This window comes from Leptonychotes weddellii, chromosome 13 (assembly GCF_054177405.1).
Source record: "Leptonychotes weddellii isolate Sample4059 chromosome 13, ASM5417740v2, whole genome shotgun sequence".
Taxonomy (NCBI): Eukaryota; Metazoa; Chordata; class Mammalia; order Carnivora; family Phocidae; genus Leptonychotes; species Leptonychotes weddellii.
This window is the reverse complement of record NC_138381.1, coordinates 36,751,333-36,774,105: the sequence shown is the minus strand read 5'-3', so window position 1 is coordinate 36,774,105 and position 22,773 is coordinate 36,751,333. Positions and strand designations below refer to the sequence as shown.

The following is a 22,773-nucleotide window of genomic DNA, read 5'->3' as shown; positions in this document are numbered from 1 at the left end:
ATCTTAAGCAGGCTCCAAGTCCAGTGAGGAGCCCAGTGCGGGGCTCGATCTCATGACCCTGAGATCATGACCTGAGCCGAAATCAAGAGTCGGACCCTTAACCAACTGAGCTACCCAGACGCCCTGCTAAATAACTATTAAGGAATCTGGTACAAGTCATTTCCTTATTTATAAGCATTCATTATATATTGTAGATGCCAATTCTTTATTCCATGCATTACATACATATATATATATTTTCACTCAGAATTAAATGTGGGTTTTTTTTGCCGTTTTGTAAAACACATAAACATAGACTTTAAGTAATCTCTACTCCCAACATGGGGCTCACAACCCCAAGATCAAGAGTTGCACATTCTTCCAACTGAGCCAGCTAAGGTCCCCTTTCCTTTTTTTTAAATTTTGGAAAGGATACTTAACATGAGCTAGCTAGCTATCCTCTTAACAGATGTTTAAGTGTGTAATACAGTATTCTCATCTATTGTCGCAATGTTGTACAACAGATCTGTGGAACCTATCTTGCATAACTAACATTTTATATGTGTTGATTGGTAACTCTCCATTTCAGTCTCTCCTAGCCTCTGACAACCACCATTCTGTTCTTGGCTTCTATGAGTGTGACTATTTTGCATAGTTCATATAAGTGAAATCATGCAGTATTTGTGTTGTGACTGGCTTATTTAACTTAGAACATTCTCAAGCTTCATTCATGTTGTCATTTGTAGGATTCATTCATTTGCAGGATTTCCTTTTAAGGCTGAATAATCAATTGTATGTGTATACCGCATTTTCTTTATCCATTCATATCTTTGTGTTTTTACACATTCACAAGATTGTTTCTGCCTCTTGGCATTTATGAATAGCACCACAATGAACATGGGAATGCTAATATTTCTTCACGATCCTGATTTCAGTTGTTTTGGATAAATACCCACAAGACTGCTGAATCATATGGTAGTTTTGTTTGTTTTTTTTTTGTGGGGGAACCTCCCTACTGTTTTCCAAAGTTTGTACCATATTTGCATTCCCACCTACAGTGTACAAAGGTTCCAATTTTACCACACCCTCACTAATACTTGTCTTATGTTCTTTTGATATTAGCTGTCATAACAGGTATGAGATGATAGCTCATTGTGGTTTTGATTTGCATTTCCCTGATGACTAGTGACCTTGAACATCTTTCCGTATACCTGTTGGCCATTTGTATATCATCTTTGGAGAATTATTCAAGTTTTTAGCCCATTCAGTAATTGGGTTAGTAGTTTCTTTGCTATTAAGTTGTAGGTGTTTCTTATATATTTGCTTATATATATATATATATCTATCTATATATATATATATCAGATACATGGTTTACAAATATTTTCTCCCATTCCATAGGTTGTTTTTTCATTTTTTTGGTTGTTTCCTTTGCTGTGCAGAAGATTTTTAATTTAGATAGTCCTGCTTGTCTATTTTTGCTTTTGTTTCCTGATTGCAAATGTCTTTGCTCAGTTTTTGGCTAGTCTTGTTACAGTATCTTTTGACATACAAAAATATAATATTTTTATTTGTGTATATATATGTTTTCTTTATGATTTTTGCTTTTTGTGTCCTGCTTGAGAAATCTTTTCCTACGTCAATGTTATATTTTCTTCTTTAATCCTTTAAAGCTTTGCTTGTCACATTTATTTTGGATGTATAATGTGAGGTAGGAAGAATTTTCCCTATGTGATTAGCCATTTGTCCCAGTACCATTCGTTGGGTCAATTTTTTCTCACTGATTAACAGTGCCATTTCAGTCCTACACATCTCTGTTTTCTGTTCTCTTGGTTCATTTGTTTATTTCTCTAATATCAGGCTATCTTAATTACTGTGGCTTTAACAATAAGTCTTAATGTCAGGTAAGGAAAGTTTCCTTTCTTGGTTTACTTATAAAATTCCTCTGCTGTTCTTGTCCCTTTGATATTCCATATAAATTTTAAGATCAAACTTTTGAGTCTCCTGAAAATCTCTGTAGGGATTTTGATCAGAAGCATTATAGAGTTTGAATTTATTGAAATCATAGATTTGGAGGGAATGGGCATCATGTGATCCCGATTTCTTCCGCCTAGAAATACAGCCTGTCTTCCCATTTTTTTGTGTGATTTTTTAAAGATTTTTATTTATTTATTTGACAGAGATAGTGAGAACGGGAACACAAGCACGGCGGAGCTGGAGAGGGAGAAGCAGGTTCCCCACTGAGCAGGGAGCCCGATGTGGGCACAATCCCAGGACGCTGGCATCAGGGCCTGAGCCAAAGGCAGACACTTAACAACTGAGCCACCAGGCACCCCTCTCCCATTTTTTTAAAAAATATTTTTTTATTCATTTGATAGAGAGGGCATGAGTCAGGGGTGGTGCGGCACAGAGGGAGAGGGAGAAGCAGGGAGCCTGCCGTGGGGCTCCATCCCAGGACCCTGAGATCATGACCTGAACTGAAGGCAGACCCTTAACCAACTGAGCCATCCAGGTGCCCATCTCTTTTTTTAAAAGAACAGTTTTTAAAAATGTCCTAAAAGAATTCCATTTAGAGCATGTGTAAATATGTTTTATTATATCTTTTCCTAATAAAACTTTTGTTGTTATACAGGTGGATCTTTTTTCCTGTTTTGTGATCTAAGTGATTACTACTAGTGAGTAGGAATAGTACAGATTTTTACATTAAGGTTGTATTTAGCAACTGTTAACTTATTAGTTCTGATAGTTCCAAATAATTTATCTGTAGATTCTTTTAGACTTATTATGTGGGAAATTATTTTGTTTTTTTAATGTAATTTTACTTCTTCTTTAGTGCTTCATGTCATAATTTATTGCATTAACTAGGATCTCTATCCAGTATTAAATAGCAGGCACCTTTTTCTTGTTCTTGATTTTAAGTAGGAATGCATCTAAAATTTTACTATTAAGTATTATGTTTACTGTAGTTTTTTAACATAGGTATTTTTTATCTGTGTCATAATGATATCACTCTGAATTTAAGATTTCCCCATTAAATGGTTCTGTTCAAATCGGAATCTTTTATGGAATTAAAAATTATATACATTTGACACCATTCCCAGATATTCTGATACTTAAAGTATAGGCACATTTGTATTTTTAAAAGCATTGTAGGGGCGCCTGGGTGGCTCAGTCGTTAAACGTCTGCCTTCTGCTCAGGTCAGGATCCCGGGATCCTGGGATTGAGCCCCGCATTGGGCTCCCTGCTCGGCGGGGAGCCTGCTTCTCCTTCTCCCACTCCCCCTGCTTGTGTTCCCTCTCTTGCTGTGTCTCTCTCTGTCAAATAAATAAATAAAATCTTAATAAATAAATAAATAAAAGCATTGTGAATGATCAGGACTTTTTTTGTTTTTGTTTCCATTATGGAGGTTGAATTTTATTCGATGGCTTTTCTGCATCAAATGAAATGATCTTTTAAAAATTTTAATTGATAGGGGCGCCTGGGTGGCTCAGTTGTTAAGTGTCTGCCTTCGGCTCAGGTCATGATCCCAGGATCCTGGGATTGAGCCCCGCATCGGGCTCCCTGCTCTGCGGGAAGCCTGCATCTCCCTCTCCCACTCCCCCTGTTTGTGTTCCCTCTCTCGCTGTCTCTCTCTCTCTCTCTCTGTCAAATAAATAAATAAAAATCTTAAAAATATATATATAAAAAAATTTTTTTAATTGATAAAATATGGTGCCCAGTAATAGATTTTCTGTTGTTGAACCCATTCATGCATTTCTGGAGTAAATGAGTAGGCTACCAGTAGTAGTAGCCCAGACATGATATAGGATGATTAGGAAGGGCTGGCTTGATGATAATGACAGTTATAATGGAAAATAGAGAACTGTAATGGGAGAGGGAAGGGAGAAAACATTTGAAAAGGGCATTAAATTTGATACTAAAATGTTTTAAATCACTTTTGTGATTGTATATCCCATCAGTGAAAAAAATCAAGCATGCATTCCTAGTATATGTATGTTTATTTAAAAACTATGCATGTGGGGCACCTGGGTGGCTCAGCTGGTTAAGTGTCTCACTCTTGGTTTTGGCTCAGGTCATGGTCTCAGGGTTGTGAGATCCAGCTCTGCATTGGGCTCCCTGCTCAGCAGGGAGTCTGCTGCTTTCCCTCTTCCCCTCCCTCTCCCTCTCTCTCTAAAATAAATAAATAAATCTTAAAAAAAATAATAACTATGCATGTATTTTACAGTACTAGTACTTTATGTACATTTAAAGCATGCAAAATTTAAGTGAGATAAAGATGAAATCGTTACTTTAAAAATAAGTTTTGCTTTACTTAATGGTATATTTTTATTAAAGTTTTAGTAATACTTTTCTAAAACCAATGTTGACTATACTTTCTAGAATTTTTTTTTAAAGATTTACTTATTTTAGAGAGAGCACGCACACACGTACATGAGTTGGGGGGTAGAGGGAGCGGGAAAGGGAGAGAATCTCAAGCAGACTCCCTGCTGAACTCAGAGCTGTCACAGGGCTCAGTCTCATGACCCTAAGGTCATGACCTGAGCCAGAAACAAGAGTTGGATGCTTAACTGACTGAGCCACCCTAAAATTTTTTTAAATCTTAGTTTAACACTGTGACATAATCAAAGATTTGGAACGAAGTTCTCTTTACTTTGATACTTGATTCTGCTGACTGTCATGGTCGAAAAAGATAACCTACCATACAAAGCTATAGATTCAAATGGAAGAAGTATGTCATAGGTTGAGCTTACTAAAATTTTCAGGTCCATTCACTAAATGTCAAAAGGGCTTTTGTTGAAATTTTCATCTTCCCTAATGATGTTATAGTTGTTATTATAAACCAATCAGAAGTTGTTACAGTGTTTTTAAAGGGCACATTCAAAACCCAGTGTTATTTGGAAGATTTTATTTGTTTTTTATTTTTATTTTTTTAAGTAAGCTCAACGCCCAATGTGGGGCTTGAACTCACGACCCTGAGGTTAAGAGTCACATGCTGTACTGACTGAGCCAGGTGCCCCTATTTGGAAGATTTTAAAACCAATTAGAAAAATCTGTTACCAAGTTTAAAAATATAGATATGACATTTTTAAAAAATAGGTGACACATACTGTTTTTGGTGCAAATTCATAACATCTCTTTAATAAATGCAGTCTCCATAGTTTGAGTTTATTTTAAAAAGGTGTTTAGTCTTCACATCGTTAAAATGCCACCTTTACCTGAAGAGACAGATTAGTATCTGCTGGAAAGGTGCAGAAAATAGTGGTTTATTAGTCTCCACTTTGGGTGTGAAAACTGGGAAGCTTGCTTGCTGGCTAAGCATAGGATAGGTGTGTGTGGAGAGATAACATGGTTATCTTCATAGAAAGGACTGTCATTGGGAGGGTGTCTCCACCAAATACAACCTTGTTGTATGTAGCTTTATTATGAAAAACAGATTAAAAAAAAGAAAATTCAAAAGGAAAAGAACATCTGTTAGGCAGCTGGTATAGTAATGCTTGCTTTTTTATAAAAGAAAAATGAATAAGCAGTTTTCTAGGTTTAACAACTCTTTTAAAAATTCTGGTATTGAGATACAAGAGCATACCTCTGTATGGTACAGTTTTTTGCCCACTACCTGTCTTATTTCTGTTAATGTCTGCTATTGAAAGGCCTTTTTTCTATAAAATTGACCACTTTGATGAAATTCTGTAATGCATAAGTGGCAGTCCCCATTTGGAATATACCCACTCTTCCCTCTGGATTTCTCTAATACTGCATATGACATATGGCTCCAGCACAGGGTCCCATTGAGGATGTCAAATTGTTCTGTATATTAAATGTTGGAAAGCCTTGTTCCTTTTTGGAAAATATGAACATAATGAACATTTAAATATTTTCTTAAACCTACTCTACTTTGGAGGCCGCAACTTTAAACCACATTCTAGTTGCAAGTCAGAAAGTTCACAGACTCTTGCTTCTACCCCAGCTTTCAAAAACTAGGTAGTCTAGGTAGAAGAGTCTCTTTGAAAGTCTGAAGAACCTGGGGAAATATTACCATGCTAGGGATTTAAGATAATTCTGCAAAATTCTATATTCTCTATATATTTATAACTGCATAAATTAGTTTTAAAGGATATAAATAAAGATTTAATAAGCAGTTTTCTTACCAGAATTTATTTAAAAAATAATGCTATAATTATTTCATAGTTCAGAACTATTTGAAGTTCAGGCTTATTTATTTATTTTTTTTAGAGGGAGGGCGTGCATGTGCGAGTGGGGAAGGGGCAGAGGGGGAGAGAGAGAATCTCAAGCAGGGTCCATGCCCAGCGCAGAACCTACATGGGGCTCGATCTCACAACCGTGAGATCATGACCTAAGCCAAAATCAAGAGTTGGATGCTTAACCTACTGAGCCACCCAGGCATCCTGAAGTTCAGGCTTTTAAAACCAATTCAGACTAGTCATTTTATTAGCAATTCTAATACTTGAGGTATTAACTTTTCCCCCTCTATGCTTCTTAAGTAATAGGAGTGAAACGTCTACATCTGATAACACAGAAACTTATCAAGAGAATACAAGGTAAGCTTTTGAAAATTTTGCTCCTTTAGTACATAATATCTGTCACTTTATAGTGGATTTTTTAATTAAAATTTTTTTATTCAATGAAATCATCAGACATAATGCTAGATTAGCAATTAAGAAATAAATGCTACAGATGCTTTTACAGATCACATTAAATTAGTTTAGATCTCCTTTTTCACTGTGGTCATGTTTCTTCCATGCATAATTTAGGTAGAGATGCCAATATTAACTGTCCCTTGCTGAAATTCTGAGGTATTAAACTTTAGTAATGCGATTCAAAATGTTTTGAAATGTCAATCATTCTGATGATTGATGCTTTTGTTTTTCACTTTTCCTATGAATTTTGTATGTTAGATTCCTAGAGACTGGGATAGACTAAAGATCTGACCTTGATGGGAATCTTTTAAAAAAAGTTTTGAGTTCTAGATAGAACTATGGTGAGACACCACAGGGTATTTACAACTTTCAAGGGAGTTACAGTGACATCTATTGGCCTTACACGAATGACTACATTTAAGTTGTTTGGACGTAACTGCTTAATACATGGAACAGCTAGGTTTGTTTTTGTTTAGGTCAAAGGCACCATGAAAAAATGTACTGAAACATTTTAAGGGTACTGTAAACTGAGATTGTTTGGGAACATCTGTTTTAGATCATTTACTGAGAATAGTTTTTTCAACATGAAGGAATCTTTGAATAATAAATAATACTTTTTAAAAAAAACTTACAATAATTGGTCAAAGAATAAGAAAGTGTCATTTTTATGTTATGATTTCACCTTAAGTACATTTCATTTAAAATTATTTTATAGTTCTTCTGGGCATCCTACCTTTAAGTGTCCCTTGTGTCAAGAATCAAATTTTACCAGACAGCGTTTACTGGATCACTGTAACAGTAATCACCTATTTCAGATAGTTCCTGTGGTAAGTACCTATGTTTAAGACAGTCTTCTACTTAAATATGCTGTTCCATTTATTTCACTTCATGTGTATAAGGGAAAGTAGCTGATTTAAATTTGGACAGGGCATTATCATTAAGGTAGACTTTTGTCAACAAAAAATTGATGACCATGAAGCAAAATGAGAATTTAAAATTCCAGTAACTCACTTACAGAAAGGGAGATGCTTATTGTAAGGGTAATGTAGGAGGATAGCCTGGAGGAGAGTGAAATCATGAAAGGTGAACTGGGGATTTTCATTTGAGGAGTGGCAGAACCAACCTCTGTTGGGGCCTCTCAGTTTCTTAGTCTATAGGATGCAGGCAACTGGATCTGGTCTGATGGATCTGCTGCAGGTGAAAGCACTTATAAATAAGAATAAAGTCAGTAGGTATTTTTAATTGTATCCTTGCAGAATCTAGTATATGAATGCATAAAGCATGGGATGAAAAGAATCATACTTTCTTTTTGATGCATGCATATCTTTTTGATGCCATTTTGAGGCTGTGTAAGAAAGGGGTGAGACCTTTTTGATGAATGAGGGAGACAGAGTGGAGTGCGGGCATTAACAGCATTGTGTTAATGGTCCTACAAGTCCTCTTTTGGAACATGAGTTACACAGGTAAGTGATTTCAACTGTGGATAGTACAGGAGAAACTGAGCTGGAAGAGATACTTCCTTTTCAGCTGTACGTTTTGATATATAAATATTTTATTCAGAAATAAGAGTAGAAGGAAAATTTTATAAATAAGGATTATAGGTATTTCTAAGCAGTTTTAGTTGGTTGTGCTAGAAAAAGTTGTGAAAGAATGTGCCTCAGTAACTACTGAAGCTACCCTTAAACTCTTACATAGCACTAAGGGAGACACACCACATATTCTGCTCATTAGGGGAGGGTCAGTTACTGAGAAGCAAACACAGTTGCCAAAGATCTCTCCAGGAAAAATCTCACATTTAGGGTATTTCATTTGTTTTATATTGCATTGGCAAATTTTTGTTTCTGCATTATTTTCAACACAGCACGAACTTTGGCTAGAGTCCAGTTACCAAAAGTTTCTTCTTCTTTGTTTTGAGAGTATCATCCATTCACTTTTTAGCATGTCCTTCACTTAAAACCTTAAGGATACGATTTAAAGTTTACTTCACTTTCATTTTACTTATAAATAAAACTAAGCTAATAATAATTATAGTTAATTGTGGCTCAAATGAGATCACGTACTTGTTAATGATAGCAACTATGGTATTATTAAAGGTTGGGTGTGATGTTTTTGTTCAAACAGTTGTGTGGTCGGAGATATAAATAACAATGTATATCTCTTTTTATTGTGTTGTGTTAGATTAGTATAATTTATCTGAGGTAATTTGGTCAGGAAATGATCTTGTCTTGAAATTTGGACCTTTGAAATGGTTTTCATGTAGACATTTTCAGTAACATAAGCTCATGTTGTTTTAATACTTTCAATAATTAGTATGTTTGTTTATTTTCATTATTTTATATTTAAAACATTCTGTTTCTCATAGACATGTCCTATTTGTGTGTCTCTTCCTTGGGGAGATCCTAGCCAGATTACTAGAAATTTCGTTAGTCATCTAAATCAAAGACATCAGTTTGATTATGGAGAATTTGTGGTAAGTGAAATTCCTTAAGCTTAAGAAAATACCCTGTAAATATTCAAGTTAAATTAACTTTTTCGGGGCACCTGGGTGGCTCAGTCGTTAAGCGTCTGCCTTCGGCCCAGGTCATGATCCCAGGGTCCTGGGATCGAGCCCCGCATCGGGCTCCCTGCTCAGCGGGAAGCCTGCTTCTCCCTCTCCCACTCCCCCTGCTTGTGTTCCTGCTCTCTCTGTGTCTCTCTCTATCAAATAAATCAAATCTTTAAAAAAAATCTTTATAAATTAACTTTTTCAATCTAGACTTGAGTTTTGAGACAAGCTATTGTATCATACTGGATGGTTATAGAGCAAGTTCGGTTGTTTTTATAATAATATAGGTGAACTTTGGTTTGTGGAAGTGGTAAAAGTTAAATTTACTGTTCACCTCCTGTTCTAGAGAGATAATATAAGAGCAAACCCCCAGATTGACAAAACGATGATTTATATGAAAACTGCCTAGATTTAAGGGATAATTGTACCTGCTTAGAGAAGTAAAACTGGTACAGCAGATGAAGGAGAATGTATTTCTCATGTAGTATAAATTGCTTATTCTAATAGATTTCTCATATCTATATATGAGACCCATTCTTTTTATTTTTTTTAAAGGTTTTATTTATTTGAGAGAGAGTGAAATGAGAGAGCGAGAGAGATCACGAGGTGGGGAAGGGACAGAGGGAGAGGGAGAAGCAGGCTTCCCGCTGAACAGGGAGCCCTATGTGGGGCTCGCTCCCACGACTGCAGGATCATGACCAGAGGCGAAGGCAGATGCCCAACCGATTGAGCCACCCAGGCACCCTGAGACACATTCTTTTTAAAAATGAGGGAGCATAATTATTAAAGCCAGGTTGAGTAGATTCTGGTGTTACATGATGGCTTTAACAGGACATGAGGGAAGTTACATAAAAACATCCCTAAAGCAAAACATGGGGTTACTTTCTACCTCCCAAATGTGTCATGATAATTTTTTAAAGAAATTAGATGACTTTTTATTGTGAAATTACATTTTATTCAACCGCAGTGAATTAAAACCATATCTAATTCAATATTAATCCTGATAAAGAATGGCTGATACTTATTTTCCAGTTTAGGTAAGCACAGGCATGTGCAATTCTGACAATGGCATGAACAGAATTTACATCTTTTCTCTGCTCTCCAGTGTTGAAATTATATCATTATTGATAATTTTTTTTTTTATTTTGTGGAATTTGCATTTTTAGTCATTGCTGTTTTAAAATAACAACTCAAACATATGTAAAATTTAGGTGTACTTTATGATTTTAGCATTTTTATGAAATGTAGATTCTCAGATTCTCATTTTAAGAAAGTTTATTATGGAGAACTATGATTTGGAAAAACAAAAATATATTTTATGAACCACTTTTGATCTAATTGTCCAGTTGTTTTATTTTGCCACAGAAGAGTATGTAATTTTAATTATTTGAGATTGTCAAGTGGAAACCTATTTTAAAGCAAATCCATAGGACATAACTTACAGCAAGTAAAATTAAATGAAGGAGAGTGGTGTAACTAAGATTGAGTGAGCTATAGTTTTTAGCTTCATGTTAGGATTAAGAAGCTGCTGTTCAGTTCTCTTAATTCAATAAATGCTTATTTTCTTTAAAATGAATTTATTTTTAGACATTTGACATTTCTTTTCTAGAGATGACAGAATTTATTATCAATTAAAATTGTGGGTAACCTTTTAACTGTACTTTTAATTAATGACCTCATCATAAAGCACTATAACTCAAATTTCATTCTCTGCTGATCCCATTTGTTGTTTATCACTTATACTTAAATAATTACAATTGAACTTAATTACTAAGGTTCAGGTATTTAAATCTTATATTTTAAAGGATAGCATATATTGTAACATAAACCGTTTCAAGAGTGTGTAGTGAATTGGGCAAAGGGTTGAGTAGTGGAATATGTCTTTCCTATTGACATGTTAATGTCATTGTTTTTAGAATCTTCAGCTAGATGAGGAAACCCAGTATCAAACTGCTGTTGAAGAATCTTTTCAAGTAAACATCTGAAGGCTATAGAATTCTCTGCATCTTTGTACCTGCAAGTGCCATCTTTAAGGGGAAAACTACATGAAGTCACCGTTTCAGTAACTTGATGTGTATATTAATAAAAGTAATTCAGTCTATTGATTTAGTTTTTTAATTAAAAAATAAAGGTGGGCCATCTAAAAACTTCATCTTCTTGATAAGTTAAAAAATGAAAGTTAGGACATTGTCTTTAAAAATATTGAAAGGATTATATTCATTAATGTAATGAACAAAAGGGATTCCATGTTGTACTTATCTTTTTTTATATTACACAGTCTTGAATTTTTCCTTATGTTGCTTTTGGAATTTGTTGCAGTTCCTCCCATTGACCTTCTTGTACACAGGTAACACACAGTAGCACATTCTGAAAGATGTGATTGATAGAAACCTACCAAATCTGAGCCAGTTACCAGAGTTGCAGAATGGAGACTTGAAGTGCTAAATGAAACAATCCAAAGGAAACTTTTTTAATACAGATTCTAGCTGAAGAAGTTCAACTATAAGAAAATTGTATTTATATAATGTTTAGTATTTTTGAAGACTAGTGAGATTTCTTTAATAATTATAACTCTTTAAAAAGTGAAAGTTCATTGTAAAGATATTTCCTTTTTGCCTTAGAAGGAAATACTAAGAGAAAAAATTATTTCTTAGGTGGGCGGTTGGTAATTTCAAATCCTGTTTGTTTGGCTGACAAATTTGTAAGCCCAAAGTATGTTAAGCTGAATTACAGCTCTTTGGCCTCAAAATTTTCAATAGCCAGTATTTCTCTTTAACTAAGATAAAACTTTTATTAGAAACTTCCAGTTGGTGATACCATATTCTACATGTATATTTAAATGAGAGGTTTGGCTTCATCTCAGTTTAGAAATTCATTCAAAGCTAAAGATGTATATGTATATATGCATACACTTTTGTATGTGTATATATACACACGTATGCATGCAATTTGTCAGGTTATGTTCAGAATTTCTATTAAGATTTTAAAAATGGACAAGCAATATGGGATTGAGTATCTGATTTGATTAAAATTTTATGTATCACCAAATTTTTTAAAAAGTAACAGCCAAATGCTAAGTGGTCTAGTTGCTAAGTGGTCTAGTTGGCTACTATCATACCTTAAAAGTTGAATTTACACACACACACATATAATTACCTTGTTTATATGGTGCTCATTTGTTATTCTCAAAGATAATGCATGACTATGAAGTCATGAGGTAGATGCTACCAACCACTCTGTTTCACTACTTCTTAGTCAAAACTGGGTTTGTTCTTCGTATTTATTAATAAGAATCATAAAATAATTTGTACTAGAAGGCCTAAATCAGCATAAAAGAGGAAGAGTGTATTAGCTGACATTCCATACTAATATGCATTGTTTATGCATTCTTTAACTAAAAGAACATAAAAGAAAATCTCAGAAGTAGTTTGCTGCTAATATATACATATATTGTATGAAAGGGTATATTTTGGTTTTGTTAAAACCCTTGTTGACTTTTCTACAGTGAACATTTTTTTTAACTTGATTTAATAAAAATGTTAATTTTGCAAGTGGAGTTTTGTAAAAACCTTTTTCAGTCAAACAAAATGACTATGGTAGTAATAACAATCACCAAAAAAGCCATACATCTTGATGAACATATGCCTTTGTTCTGTCATTCGAAAGAGTGATGTTTACTATGTGCTTGAACATTTTCTCTGCAGTTACATGAGTGTAACTGTAAGAATAGCTGTTTAATGAACTTTTAAAAAAAAAATTTTTGACCGTAGATTTTTCCAGTTTAAAGCAATAACTTTACTACTTTCTTTCAGAGTTAATACTTCCAGTATATCAAGTTTTAAACCATCCTGAGATTTGGGAACTTCTTTAAAGGAAAATTGTAGTAGAGATCATCTTGATGAAATTGTGTTTTGAAGTTTGTGGATTGGTTAAATATCAGTAATAGTCTTGTGTGTCTTTCCTATAAACTTTTCATAAGGAAAATATTGACTATTTGCTATTACCTGGGAACTCCTCAGTATGGAAATGTTTAAAATCTCACCTTTTGTCAGTGGATTAGGAATAGGGACAGGCTTTACAGATTTACAGTTTAAATTCATGAGAAAGTCCTTATTTTTAATATGCTTATAGCTGAGTCAGAATAAAGGAGGGAAACTATTGATTGCTGATACCTAAATTTCACAATACCACTTCTAGGAAAGCGATTTCCCTCAGCAAGTTACAGTTTATGTTGTTAAACAGAGTCTTATTTGAGATGTATTGCTTTATTTTTCAATTAAAAGTGGTTTTCTCCTACTTGTGTGTCTAATTAAAATTTTGTCTAGAGGGAAAAATGATAGCATTTAGTTCTTGTAACTCACCTTGGAAGACATGGAGGAGATAATCCATTATTTTGCACTTGAAAAAGTGGATAGGAGAAAGCTACCACATGCTGATGCTATATGTTGGATTTAACTTTATAAACCTATTTTATCTTTATTTCAAATGTTAATTTATCAGGCTATTTCGTCAAGTGTTTATGCAGCAAGATTTTCAAGTCCTGTTAGCAACCAGGCAGAAAGCCAGTTAACTGGTTAATAAACACTTTTATATGGAGAAGTTACCCTTAAGTAAGATACCAGGGTCGTAGAACATACTGCCAAATACAATGTCATATACCTTTTGGGTTGCTTAATAAGTATTAATTATGACCTTCATTGAATCAACTTTTATAGAAATCCATTAGGGCTGCTACCCAAAAGAATCAGCCTTTTGAGGTGATGACATTTTATTTTAGCCTTTGTGACCCAGAAAACATGTAAATACATGCAGTATAAAACTCATGATAGAAATATGAATAAAGTACTCATCCCATGGTACCACTTAGTGTCAATATAATTTTCTGATTATGCAATACAATTTTGAAAAAAAACGTGGAATGGAAAGGAGTTATGTTAAGAAATTAAAAGAATACAGGAGCCTCAAAAAAGTGGGTATTACCACCTGCATTCCCCGCCCCCCCCCCAATCTGACAGCAATTGTCCAATCCTGGGGCTGAGAGAGGTGACAGTTGCCACACTCCCACCCCTGAAATGAGAAAGATAAATGTGTGTATTTCATTATGTACTTAACTGGCAAACTTGTATTAAACTATACCGCAGAGTTTCCTATGTTAATAGGAATTCCTGAGAGTATAATGGTGAAGGATATACCATTACAGAATTCTAGATGAGCAGGGCACGGGAGTGAATGTCGATTAGACCTAATCAGATGAATTATAGCCATTCTGTGGAGAGGAAGAAGGAACACATGAAATGTGAATGAAAGGAATTTCCTACCTGTCAATGTGGCAAAATAATGTTACGATAATGTGCACAAAGTGAACAATAGCCTGAGTAATCAGGGCTTCGATCAAGAAAAAACATTATTAGAATCCCATAAATCCCTTTACTTCTATTTGCAGTCATAACTCGTCACCACCACAAACTTTTAATACCACAGGTTGTTTTGCCTGCTTTTTATACTTTATAGAAAACGAAGCACACAGTAAAAATTCTATCTGGCTATTTTTGTTCAACATTGTTTTGAGGTTTTTATATGTAGGTTTAAATTTAGTCAACAGCTACCCTACAGTACCTTGTCTTTTGTCCAGAACAGAAAAGCTAAACAGTAGCTTTTGTGAATTTGTGAATGTTAGATACATTGCAAGTGGTTCTTTTCATGTACGTTGGCGCTCGCAAGTGCCGATCTATGTAAAAACTGAAAACTGTCTGGCTCCGCCCCCCCCCACAAATAACTGGGGAAAGACAGGTGAAGAAAGGAGCCAGTGGCTTTCACAGCTCTTACCTGACCTTTTTCCTAAGCTGCATTGTTTATGCTTTTAAGATTTACCCTTTCAGCAACTTTCATATATGCAGTACAGTGTTAATTATAATCACCATTCTGTACATTACATCCCCATGACTTACTCTTTTTATAACTGGGAATTTGTACCATTTGATCACCTTCACCCATTTTTGCCCATCTCCATCCTCTGGCAACCACCAGTCTGTTCTCAATTTATGAGTTTGGTTTTTGTTTTTTAGATTGCACATACAAGTGAGGTCATACAGTATTTGTCTTTCTCTGACCTTATTTCACTTAGCATAATGCCCTCAACTTCTAACCGTGTTGTTGCAAATGGCATGATTTCCTTCTTTTTTGTGGCTGAATAGTTTGTGTGTGTGTGTGTGTGTGTGTGTGTGTGTGTGTGTGTGTAGACACTTAGGTTGTTCCATGTCTTGGCTATTATAAATGCTGTAATGAACGTGGGAGTGCGGATATATCTTGATATAGATAGATCCTGATTTTATTTCCTTTGGATATATACCCAGAAATGGAATTGCTGGATCGTATGACGGTTCTATTTTTAATTTTTTGAGAAAACTCCATAATGTTTTTCGTAGTGGCTGTACCAATTTACATTCCCACTAACAGTGCACAAGGGCTCCCTTTTCTCCACATCCTCGCCAACATGTACTTGTCTTCTTTAATTTTTTAAAAAGATTTTATTTGAGAGAGAGAGCAGGGGAGGGGGGAGGGTCAGAGGGAGAAGCAGACTCCCCGCTGAGCAGGGAGCCCGACGACGTGGGGCTGGATCCCAGGACTCCGGGATCATGACCTGAGCTGAAGGCAGACGTTTAATGGACTGAGCCACCCAGGCACCCCTATTATGTGCATTGTATTAGAAACCATATTTTCATCAAAATTGTTCAAGGGTATATGAGCATTGATAGCAATTTATATTAGTTATAACCTCTAAAATGTTTTTCATAATTAGGACCTTCTGTATGACTAGTGAATTTTCTCTTTTAGGTTTGTCTCGTCGCTACATACATATTTTGAATTTGAATTTTGGCATTCAACACATTAGCTATCCCTCCAAGCTGGATAAACAAGGCCTTCACCTTTACTGCACATGAACAAACCAGCCCAGGAGCAAATCATTAAAGACTGCTTTAGTCAGATTTCATTTATTAATATTGAGTACGGTATCAAACCACTTATGAATATGCTTAAATATTCTAGTCTCCAGCTCTTGCATATAGTTCACAAGACTAACAACTCTTCATCTACCGGTCCATTAAATGTGTTAAAATATGAAATGTATTTAGTTCAATTTGACTTAGTGAATATACAGTGGGTCATTTAATTACTATTTTCTTTTCTAATTGTTTACAAGCCAGCTACTCTAGAATTTTGTCAAGCAACTTAATTCTCACTGGTTAATTTCTCTCTCTCTGGAAAACAGTTCTATCAGGAATGCTTAAAGGGGACTACGTGTGGGATGTTCTATGGTCTTCAGTCGTGATAGGTGTATTATTTCAATAGAGCTGGAAGTTTTTGTTTCTTCCGTTTGTTATTTAGGTCTTGAATATTAGGAAGGACATTCTGATTCTGAGGAAGTATTTCTTGTACAAAATTTGGGAGCAGTTTGATCCAGATAGGGTTTCTTAGGTACTGAGTGGTGCTTATTGAGGACCTACAATATCATGAATATAACACTTTTCAGTGCAAACATGTCTAAATAGAAGATTCTATCTGCAGGCTTATTCCTTTTATATTCCTGATAAATGGCCCTGCTGCTGCTTATGTGATGTGGCCAAATATGATGTTAAGGAGGCAAGTTGATCTGAGGTTTGTGAAAGCTATAATACAGCAAAAGTTATATTTATTTTAAAGCAGTTTGAATTGGGTTTAAGACATCACATCATTTAATCCAGGGGTGGAAATACATGAAATCAATGGAGCTGTATCTTTGTTATTCTAAACCTAGGACTTACTGGGGGCACTTGACTGGCTCAGTCAGTGGCACGTGTGACTCTTGATCTGGGGGTGGGAGTTTGAGCCCTGCGCTGGGCATAGAGATTACTTTTAAAAAGAAAATAAACCTGGGAATATTGGTTTACTTGTCTCTTGCCTTTATCATTGCTCAAGGATTATTTGCGGTAGTTCTATTATAACATCACAAATTTAAAAGTGACTAGTGTCATAGCCACCATAGATTGATATTCAACCCACCTTGAGAATATGACAGGGCTGCCCCCCATGGGCTGTATGTCTTAGATTATCTGTGGAGCCAGGTCCAAAAATGAAAATCTTGAGGTGAAGCCAGAGGTCAACTCATGGATGACTAGGTCAAAAGCACTGAGCCAAGAGGGAAGACACAAACTACAATGAACTGGTTGGGGCATGGAGATGCTTCTAGTCAAAGAAGCAGACCCAGAGCAAGAAAAGAAGGAATGAAGCATGAGTATGCTGTGGTGTGAGTTAGGTTCAGGTAAACCTTAGCAGAAGGAGATCCTCTGGGCATAGGCACTCCTTTCATTCTTGTCATGCTACCTAGAGACTGGACATGAAGCTTTCATGTGGGAGGCTCTCAGCCATTATCATGGGATTGTCATTTTTACACTGAGATGCAGTTTATCTGGAACTAGAGAGATGAATTCACACGAAGTAGCTATTTACTTGTACTCAGGTATCTTGAGCTTCCATTCTCCAGTAGTCATGTTTATGGTCAATATTTTCCTGAGTAGAAAAGATGGAAGTCAGATTTGTATCCCGAGAACCTTAATGTTGAAATGTCCCTTCTTTCCTGGGTGGCAGAGATAGTACCTGTTTATGTGATAAAGGCTCAGTCCTGTCACTTCTCTTTTCTCACTGCAGACTTAATCCCTAATCAAGCATCTCATGTTTGTATGTCGGTGATCATATTTGTACAGGTTTCAGGTACCATCTTTGTTAATCAATCTCAAATTTTCATCCACACCTCTCCTCTGAGCTCCGGACCGGTGTATCTGATATCTGTTAAGCGTCTGTGGTTTTGGGGTGCATAGGAATCGCCTCAAGTCCTTGTTAAAACACAGATTGCTGACCCCAACTTCGAAGTTACTGTATCAGAGGTCTGGATTAAGAATTAATTTGTAATTAATTTGTTTATACCCCTAACAGAACATTACAATTAATTTGTGTTAAGTCTCTTTCCCAACTAGACCAGTTATTTTCAACACTGCCTGCACTATAGGATCACCTGGAAAACTTTGGAAAAGCAACCATACCAGGTTCCATCTCCAGAGATTTGGATTTATTTGGTTTGGGTGAAGGCCTATATGATTCTAATATACTGCCAGTGATTCTCAGAATCACTGCACTGGGGACGCCTGGCTGGCACAGTCGGTTAAGCATATTGACTCTTGGTTTTGGCTCAGGCCCTGATCTCAGGGTCGTAACATTGAGCCCTCTGTCAGGATCCATGTGGAGTCTGCTTAAAACTTGCTGCCCGTCCCCCCAACTCATACGCATGTGTGCTCTCTCTCTCTCTCTCAAATAAATAGATCGTAAAAAAAAAAAATCACTGCAGCAGACCAGACTATGAAATTTTTGAGGGTGTGATTATGGTGCTCGCTTGGTATTGCCCAACTCTTAACACACAGTGGGCAATCAGTCCACGTGTGTTGAACTGTTTTGTGGCAGTAAGGAGAAATACCATGGGCTCTCCCTTTGCTGAGGGACTAAGATGTTGAGAGGGATGGAGACTTTAAGGAACTGGATTCATTTTAGATGCTTATTAAGATGCACGATCAAGGGTGCCTGGGTGGCTCAGTTGGTTAAGCGACTGCCTTTGGCTCAGGTCATGATCCTGGAGTCCCAGGATCGAGTCCCGCATCGGGCTCCCTGCTCAGCAGGGAGTCTGCTTCTCCCTCTGACCCTCCCCCCTCTCATGTACTCTCTCTCTCTCTCTCAAATAAATAAATAAAATCTTTAAAAAAAAGATGCATGATCAATAAAAATTAACAGACAAAATCCAGCTCTTCCCGTAAGTGGCCTGAGGTGGTCTCTGAAAATGGCTTGCTATTCACTTGACCCAGAAAAGCCTACGAAATCATGCAAGCAAGAGGTTCAAATCTTCGTGTCACTTTACGAACACACGAGAGGCTGCCCAAGCCATCAAGGGCATGCATATCTGAAAGGCCACCAAGTATCTGAAGGGTGTCACTTTGCAGAAACGATGTGTGTCACGCTGTCGCTATAGCAGTGGAACTGGTAGGTGTGCCCAGGCCAAACAGTGGGGCTGGACACAGGGTCGGTGGTCCAAAAAGAGCGCTGAATTGTTACTGCACGTGCTTAAAAGCGCAGAGAGTTCATGCTGAACTGAAGGGTTTAGATGTAGATTCTCTGGTCATTGAGCACATCCAGGTAAACAAAGCCCCCAAGATGCGGTGTTGGGTTTACAGGGCTTGTGGCCAGATTAACCTACACATGCGCTCTCCCTGCCGCACTGAGATGCTCCTGACTGAAGAGAGCAGATTGTTCCTAAACCAGACGAGGAGGTTGCACAGAAGAAAAAGGTATCCCAGAAGAAACCGAAGAAACACAAACCTACAGCCTGGGAGTAAATTTTGCATAAAATAAATGCAAATAAAAATTTTAGGGAAGACTGGGTGGCTCAGTTAAGTGTCTGCCTTCTGCTCAGGTCATGATCCCAGGGTCCTGGGATCGAGTCTCGCACTGGGGGGAGGTGGTCCTTGCTTAGCGGGGAGCCTGCTTCTCCTTCTGCCTGCTGTTCCCCCTCCTTGTGCGTGCTCTCTCTGTCAAATAAATACATAAAACCTCCAGACAATATCCAGAAAAACTATAGAAACCACTTCATTAAGAGATTTGAGAAAGACCCTGAAGGTTTAAAAAAGGAAAGATAAGGAATAAACAATGTATTCGGAGATGCTGAAGAAGAGAATCATGAAAGAAAAATAGTTTAAAAATACCACCCTTATGTTTATTAAATACTTATAATTTTAATGTACTTTGGGGCCCATTGTTTTGCTTGAGATTCACAATGAGGGCAAATATCATTCCCATATTACAGATGAGGAATCTGAGTCATGGTAGATGAGGTTGGGTGACGGTCCAGGTGACAGTAGGCTAGGACTAGAACCTAGTCCTTAGTTCTTAATCCAATGCTCTTTCCAACACACTGGCTGTCTAGAAAGGATGAATCACTCGAGTTTGATTGTCTAGCAGAAGACACTTATTCCACTTCCATTTATTCCATTTATTCCATATTCCCTTTCTTCTACATGTCTGGGTCTCCCCTCCTAGGAGACCTTCTTCTGGATCCGGGTCTCTGGAGTTATCTATCAGCCACCAAGGCCCTAAGTGATATATTTTTACATGCCTTCTCTGTAATTATCTCCCAGGACTGAGACTCGGGGCTTTATTGTACTTATTTGTTCAGTGAACGATTTATATTTATGAGTGATTCGTGTATGCCAGGATCTGTCCTGCATGCTGGCAGACAGTCAGGAGCAGAAAGACACAGTCCTGCCCCTATGACGTTTTAGAACAGCAGGTGAGAGACAAACTTTAAATATTGACACACACGAGTCCCACACTGCAACTGTGATAAGTTCTACCAGGAAGAGGGTCAACCTCGCAGGGTCTGATTATGTCCCAGAGGTCCTAGAAAAGATCCCAGTTCAAACCAGTTCTGAAGAAATAGGTATTAACTAGATAAAAACAGAGGTAAAGAGCTACACTAGTTCTTCCAGTCTTTTCCAGCATTGCCAACTCCTTTCAAACTTCAAAAAGTTTCTCAGACCTCCCCACATGATGAGTGGCAGATTTTTATGATTGATGAAATATCCAGTGCGATTAATCCAGCAACGACACTAAATGGATTTATAATGCATGAATCACTCAACACTTACATACATTTGAACCGTATTTCTTATTTTCGTGGGATATTAATTACTGACTATATTATATAGACAACACTTGCTACCGTGTGCGGCCTCCTTATATTCTCCAAGGCTTTCAGGGTTGGTGCCCGTGGGTTGTCCTTCCCTGAGCTAATCTGTGGGCATCGACTACTGGACAAAGAGAGAGCAAGTCCTTTCTCTTCTCTCTCCTACCCTCCCCCACTAGGTACCAGAAATGTATTTTCCAGTAACTTCTTGCAGACATCAGTCGCAGCCAGCTTCCAGTCCAGTTTCAGGGGTGGGTGGTTGTTGCTTGAGACCCAGTAATTTTGAAATGGGAAAATTATATTAAAGAGAGACAAAACAAGCGCTGGGTAGTGCAGTGTTTGGTCAAATTATACAGATCTCGGGAATCCGCTATGGTTCAGCGTAAGATTTCGCTAGAGAAAAGGGGGAGGGGCAGTTCTCCTAAGAATGTTTAAACCAGCCTGTTCAAAGCAAGATTCTGGGGTGCTACTCGGGCTGTCAAAACTCTGGGAATGAAGTCCCGGGGTGGTGCTGTGGGAGCTGTCCCTGCGAACACTGCTGCCCTTCCTTCCCTCGGCCGGGACTGTCTAACCTCTCCCCACCTTCTTGACCTCCTGGCTTACCCTCAGCCGGGGTTCTTCTGGGAAGGCATCCCTGACCCCTTTAGGGGTCCAGTGCTCCTTCCCAGCCCCCGGTGTAGGGGATTGCATTCCAGCGACTGCCCTTAACCCCGAGAGCGTCTCTTCTCAAGGCTGGGAGCTCAAGGAGCGGCTCCGAGGCGTCCCGCAAACACCTGCGAAAGGAATTTGTCGTTGCTTGTGGGACGCCGCCAATTTAAAATAAAGATTACGCGGCAAGTGGGGATAGGAGAAAACGAGACTCAGGTGTAGACTCCAAAGTCGTGTGCAACCCTGCCGGGAGTTTAAGCTCTTGGGACAGTTGTTATCCTGAAGGATACAAAGTATTATGATGCATGTTCATGATTCTGTGACAGGAAAACTGGCAGCTCTGGGGGAAGGAAGCACATATTTCTGCTTTTTAATCTGTCACATAAGTAACACATTGCTCCTAAATGCCAGATGGAGTTCGCTGTAGTGATGAAAACCAGAAGGGACGAGGCTCGGCATGCGATTAGGAGTGCGGGCGAAGGCCGGCGGACGCACGTTCATGGAACAGCCGCAAGGTGGCAGCTTCGAACCGGGACATTCCGGATCGAGGGCTCGCCCACCGAGCACCTTGCAACACTCTCCCCAGGGGAGAACCGAGGGCAGGTATGGTGGAGCAATTCAGAAGGGGAAGAGAGAAAGAGATTGTAGTACTTACTGCGTATATAATTTTGTTTTTTAATATATAATTTTGTTCATAATTTTATTTTATTTTTTTTAAAGATTTTATTTATTTACTTGACAGAGAGGGACACAGCGAGAGAGGGAACACAAGCAGGGGGAGTGGGAGAGGGGGAAGCAGGCTTGCTGCGGAGCAGGGAGCCCAATGCGGGGCTCCATCCCAGGACCGTGGGATCATGACCTGAGCCGAAGGCAGACGCTTAACGACTGAGCCACCCAGGCGCCCCAATTTTGTTTATAATTTTATAAAATTTTGTTTCCCCTAGAATCAAAGCCCGGCCCACACGTACACACCCAGACACAGAAAGTCTCACAAATGCACACTGAACCCGCCTTATTCTCTGGAAGCCCCACAGTGAGTCTGAGATGTTCCATGCCTGACTTGGCTGTCCTCAGGCGGCCCTCACTTCCTTTGACCATGTACGCATGCTTTCCTAGACCATTTAAAGACTCCTGAGGGTAATTGTGCTTTTATTTGATTTTCACCTAATGTATTCACTTTTTT

At 37.6% G+C, this 22,773-nt stretch overlaps 1 protein-coding gene across 3 annotated transcripts in view; it reads left to right on the top strand.

Annotated features, from left to right (window-relative positions):
• The window catches only part of RNF138 (ring finger protein 138), a 35,262-nt gene extending 21,785 nt beyond the window's left edge, over positions 1–13,477 (top strand). For 2 of the 3 annotated variants that reach the window (XM_006752512.3, XM_081801443.1), the window contains 4 exons: positions 6,481–6,537; positions 7,352–7,463; positions 8,999–9,106; positions 11,098–13,477. In XM_006752512.3, coding sequence (XP_006752575.2) covers positions 6,481–6,537; positions 7,352–7,463; positions 8,999–9,106; positions 11,098–11,166 — 346 coding nt within the window. In that variant the 3' untranslated portion in view covers positions 11,167–13,477. The remainder of the gene's footprint in view (positions 1–6,480; positions 6,538–7,351; positions 7,464–8,998; positions 9,107–11,097) is intronic. The other variant, XM_081801441.1, reaches the window with a different exon arrangement.
• Positions 13,478–22,773: the final 9,296 nt, after the last annotated feature.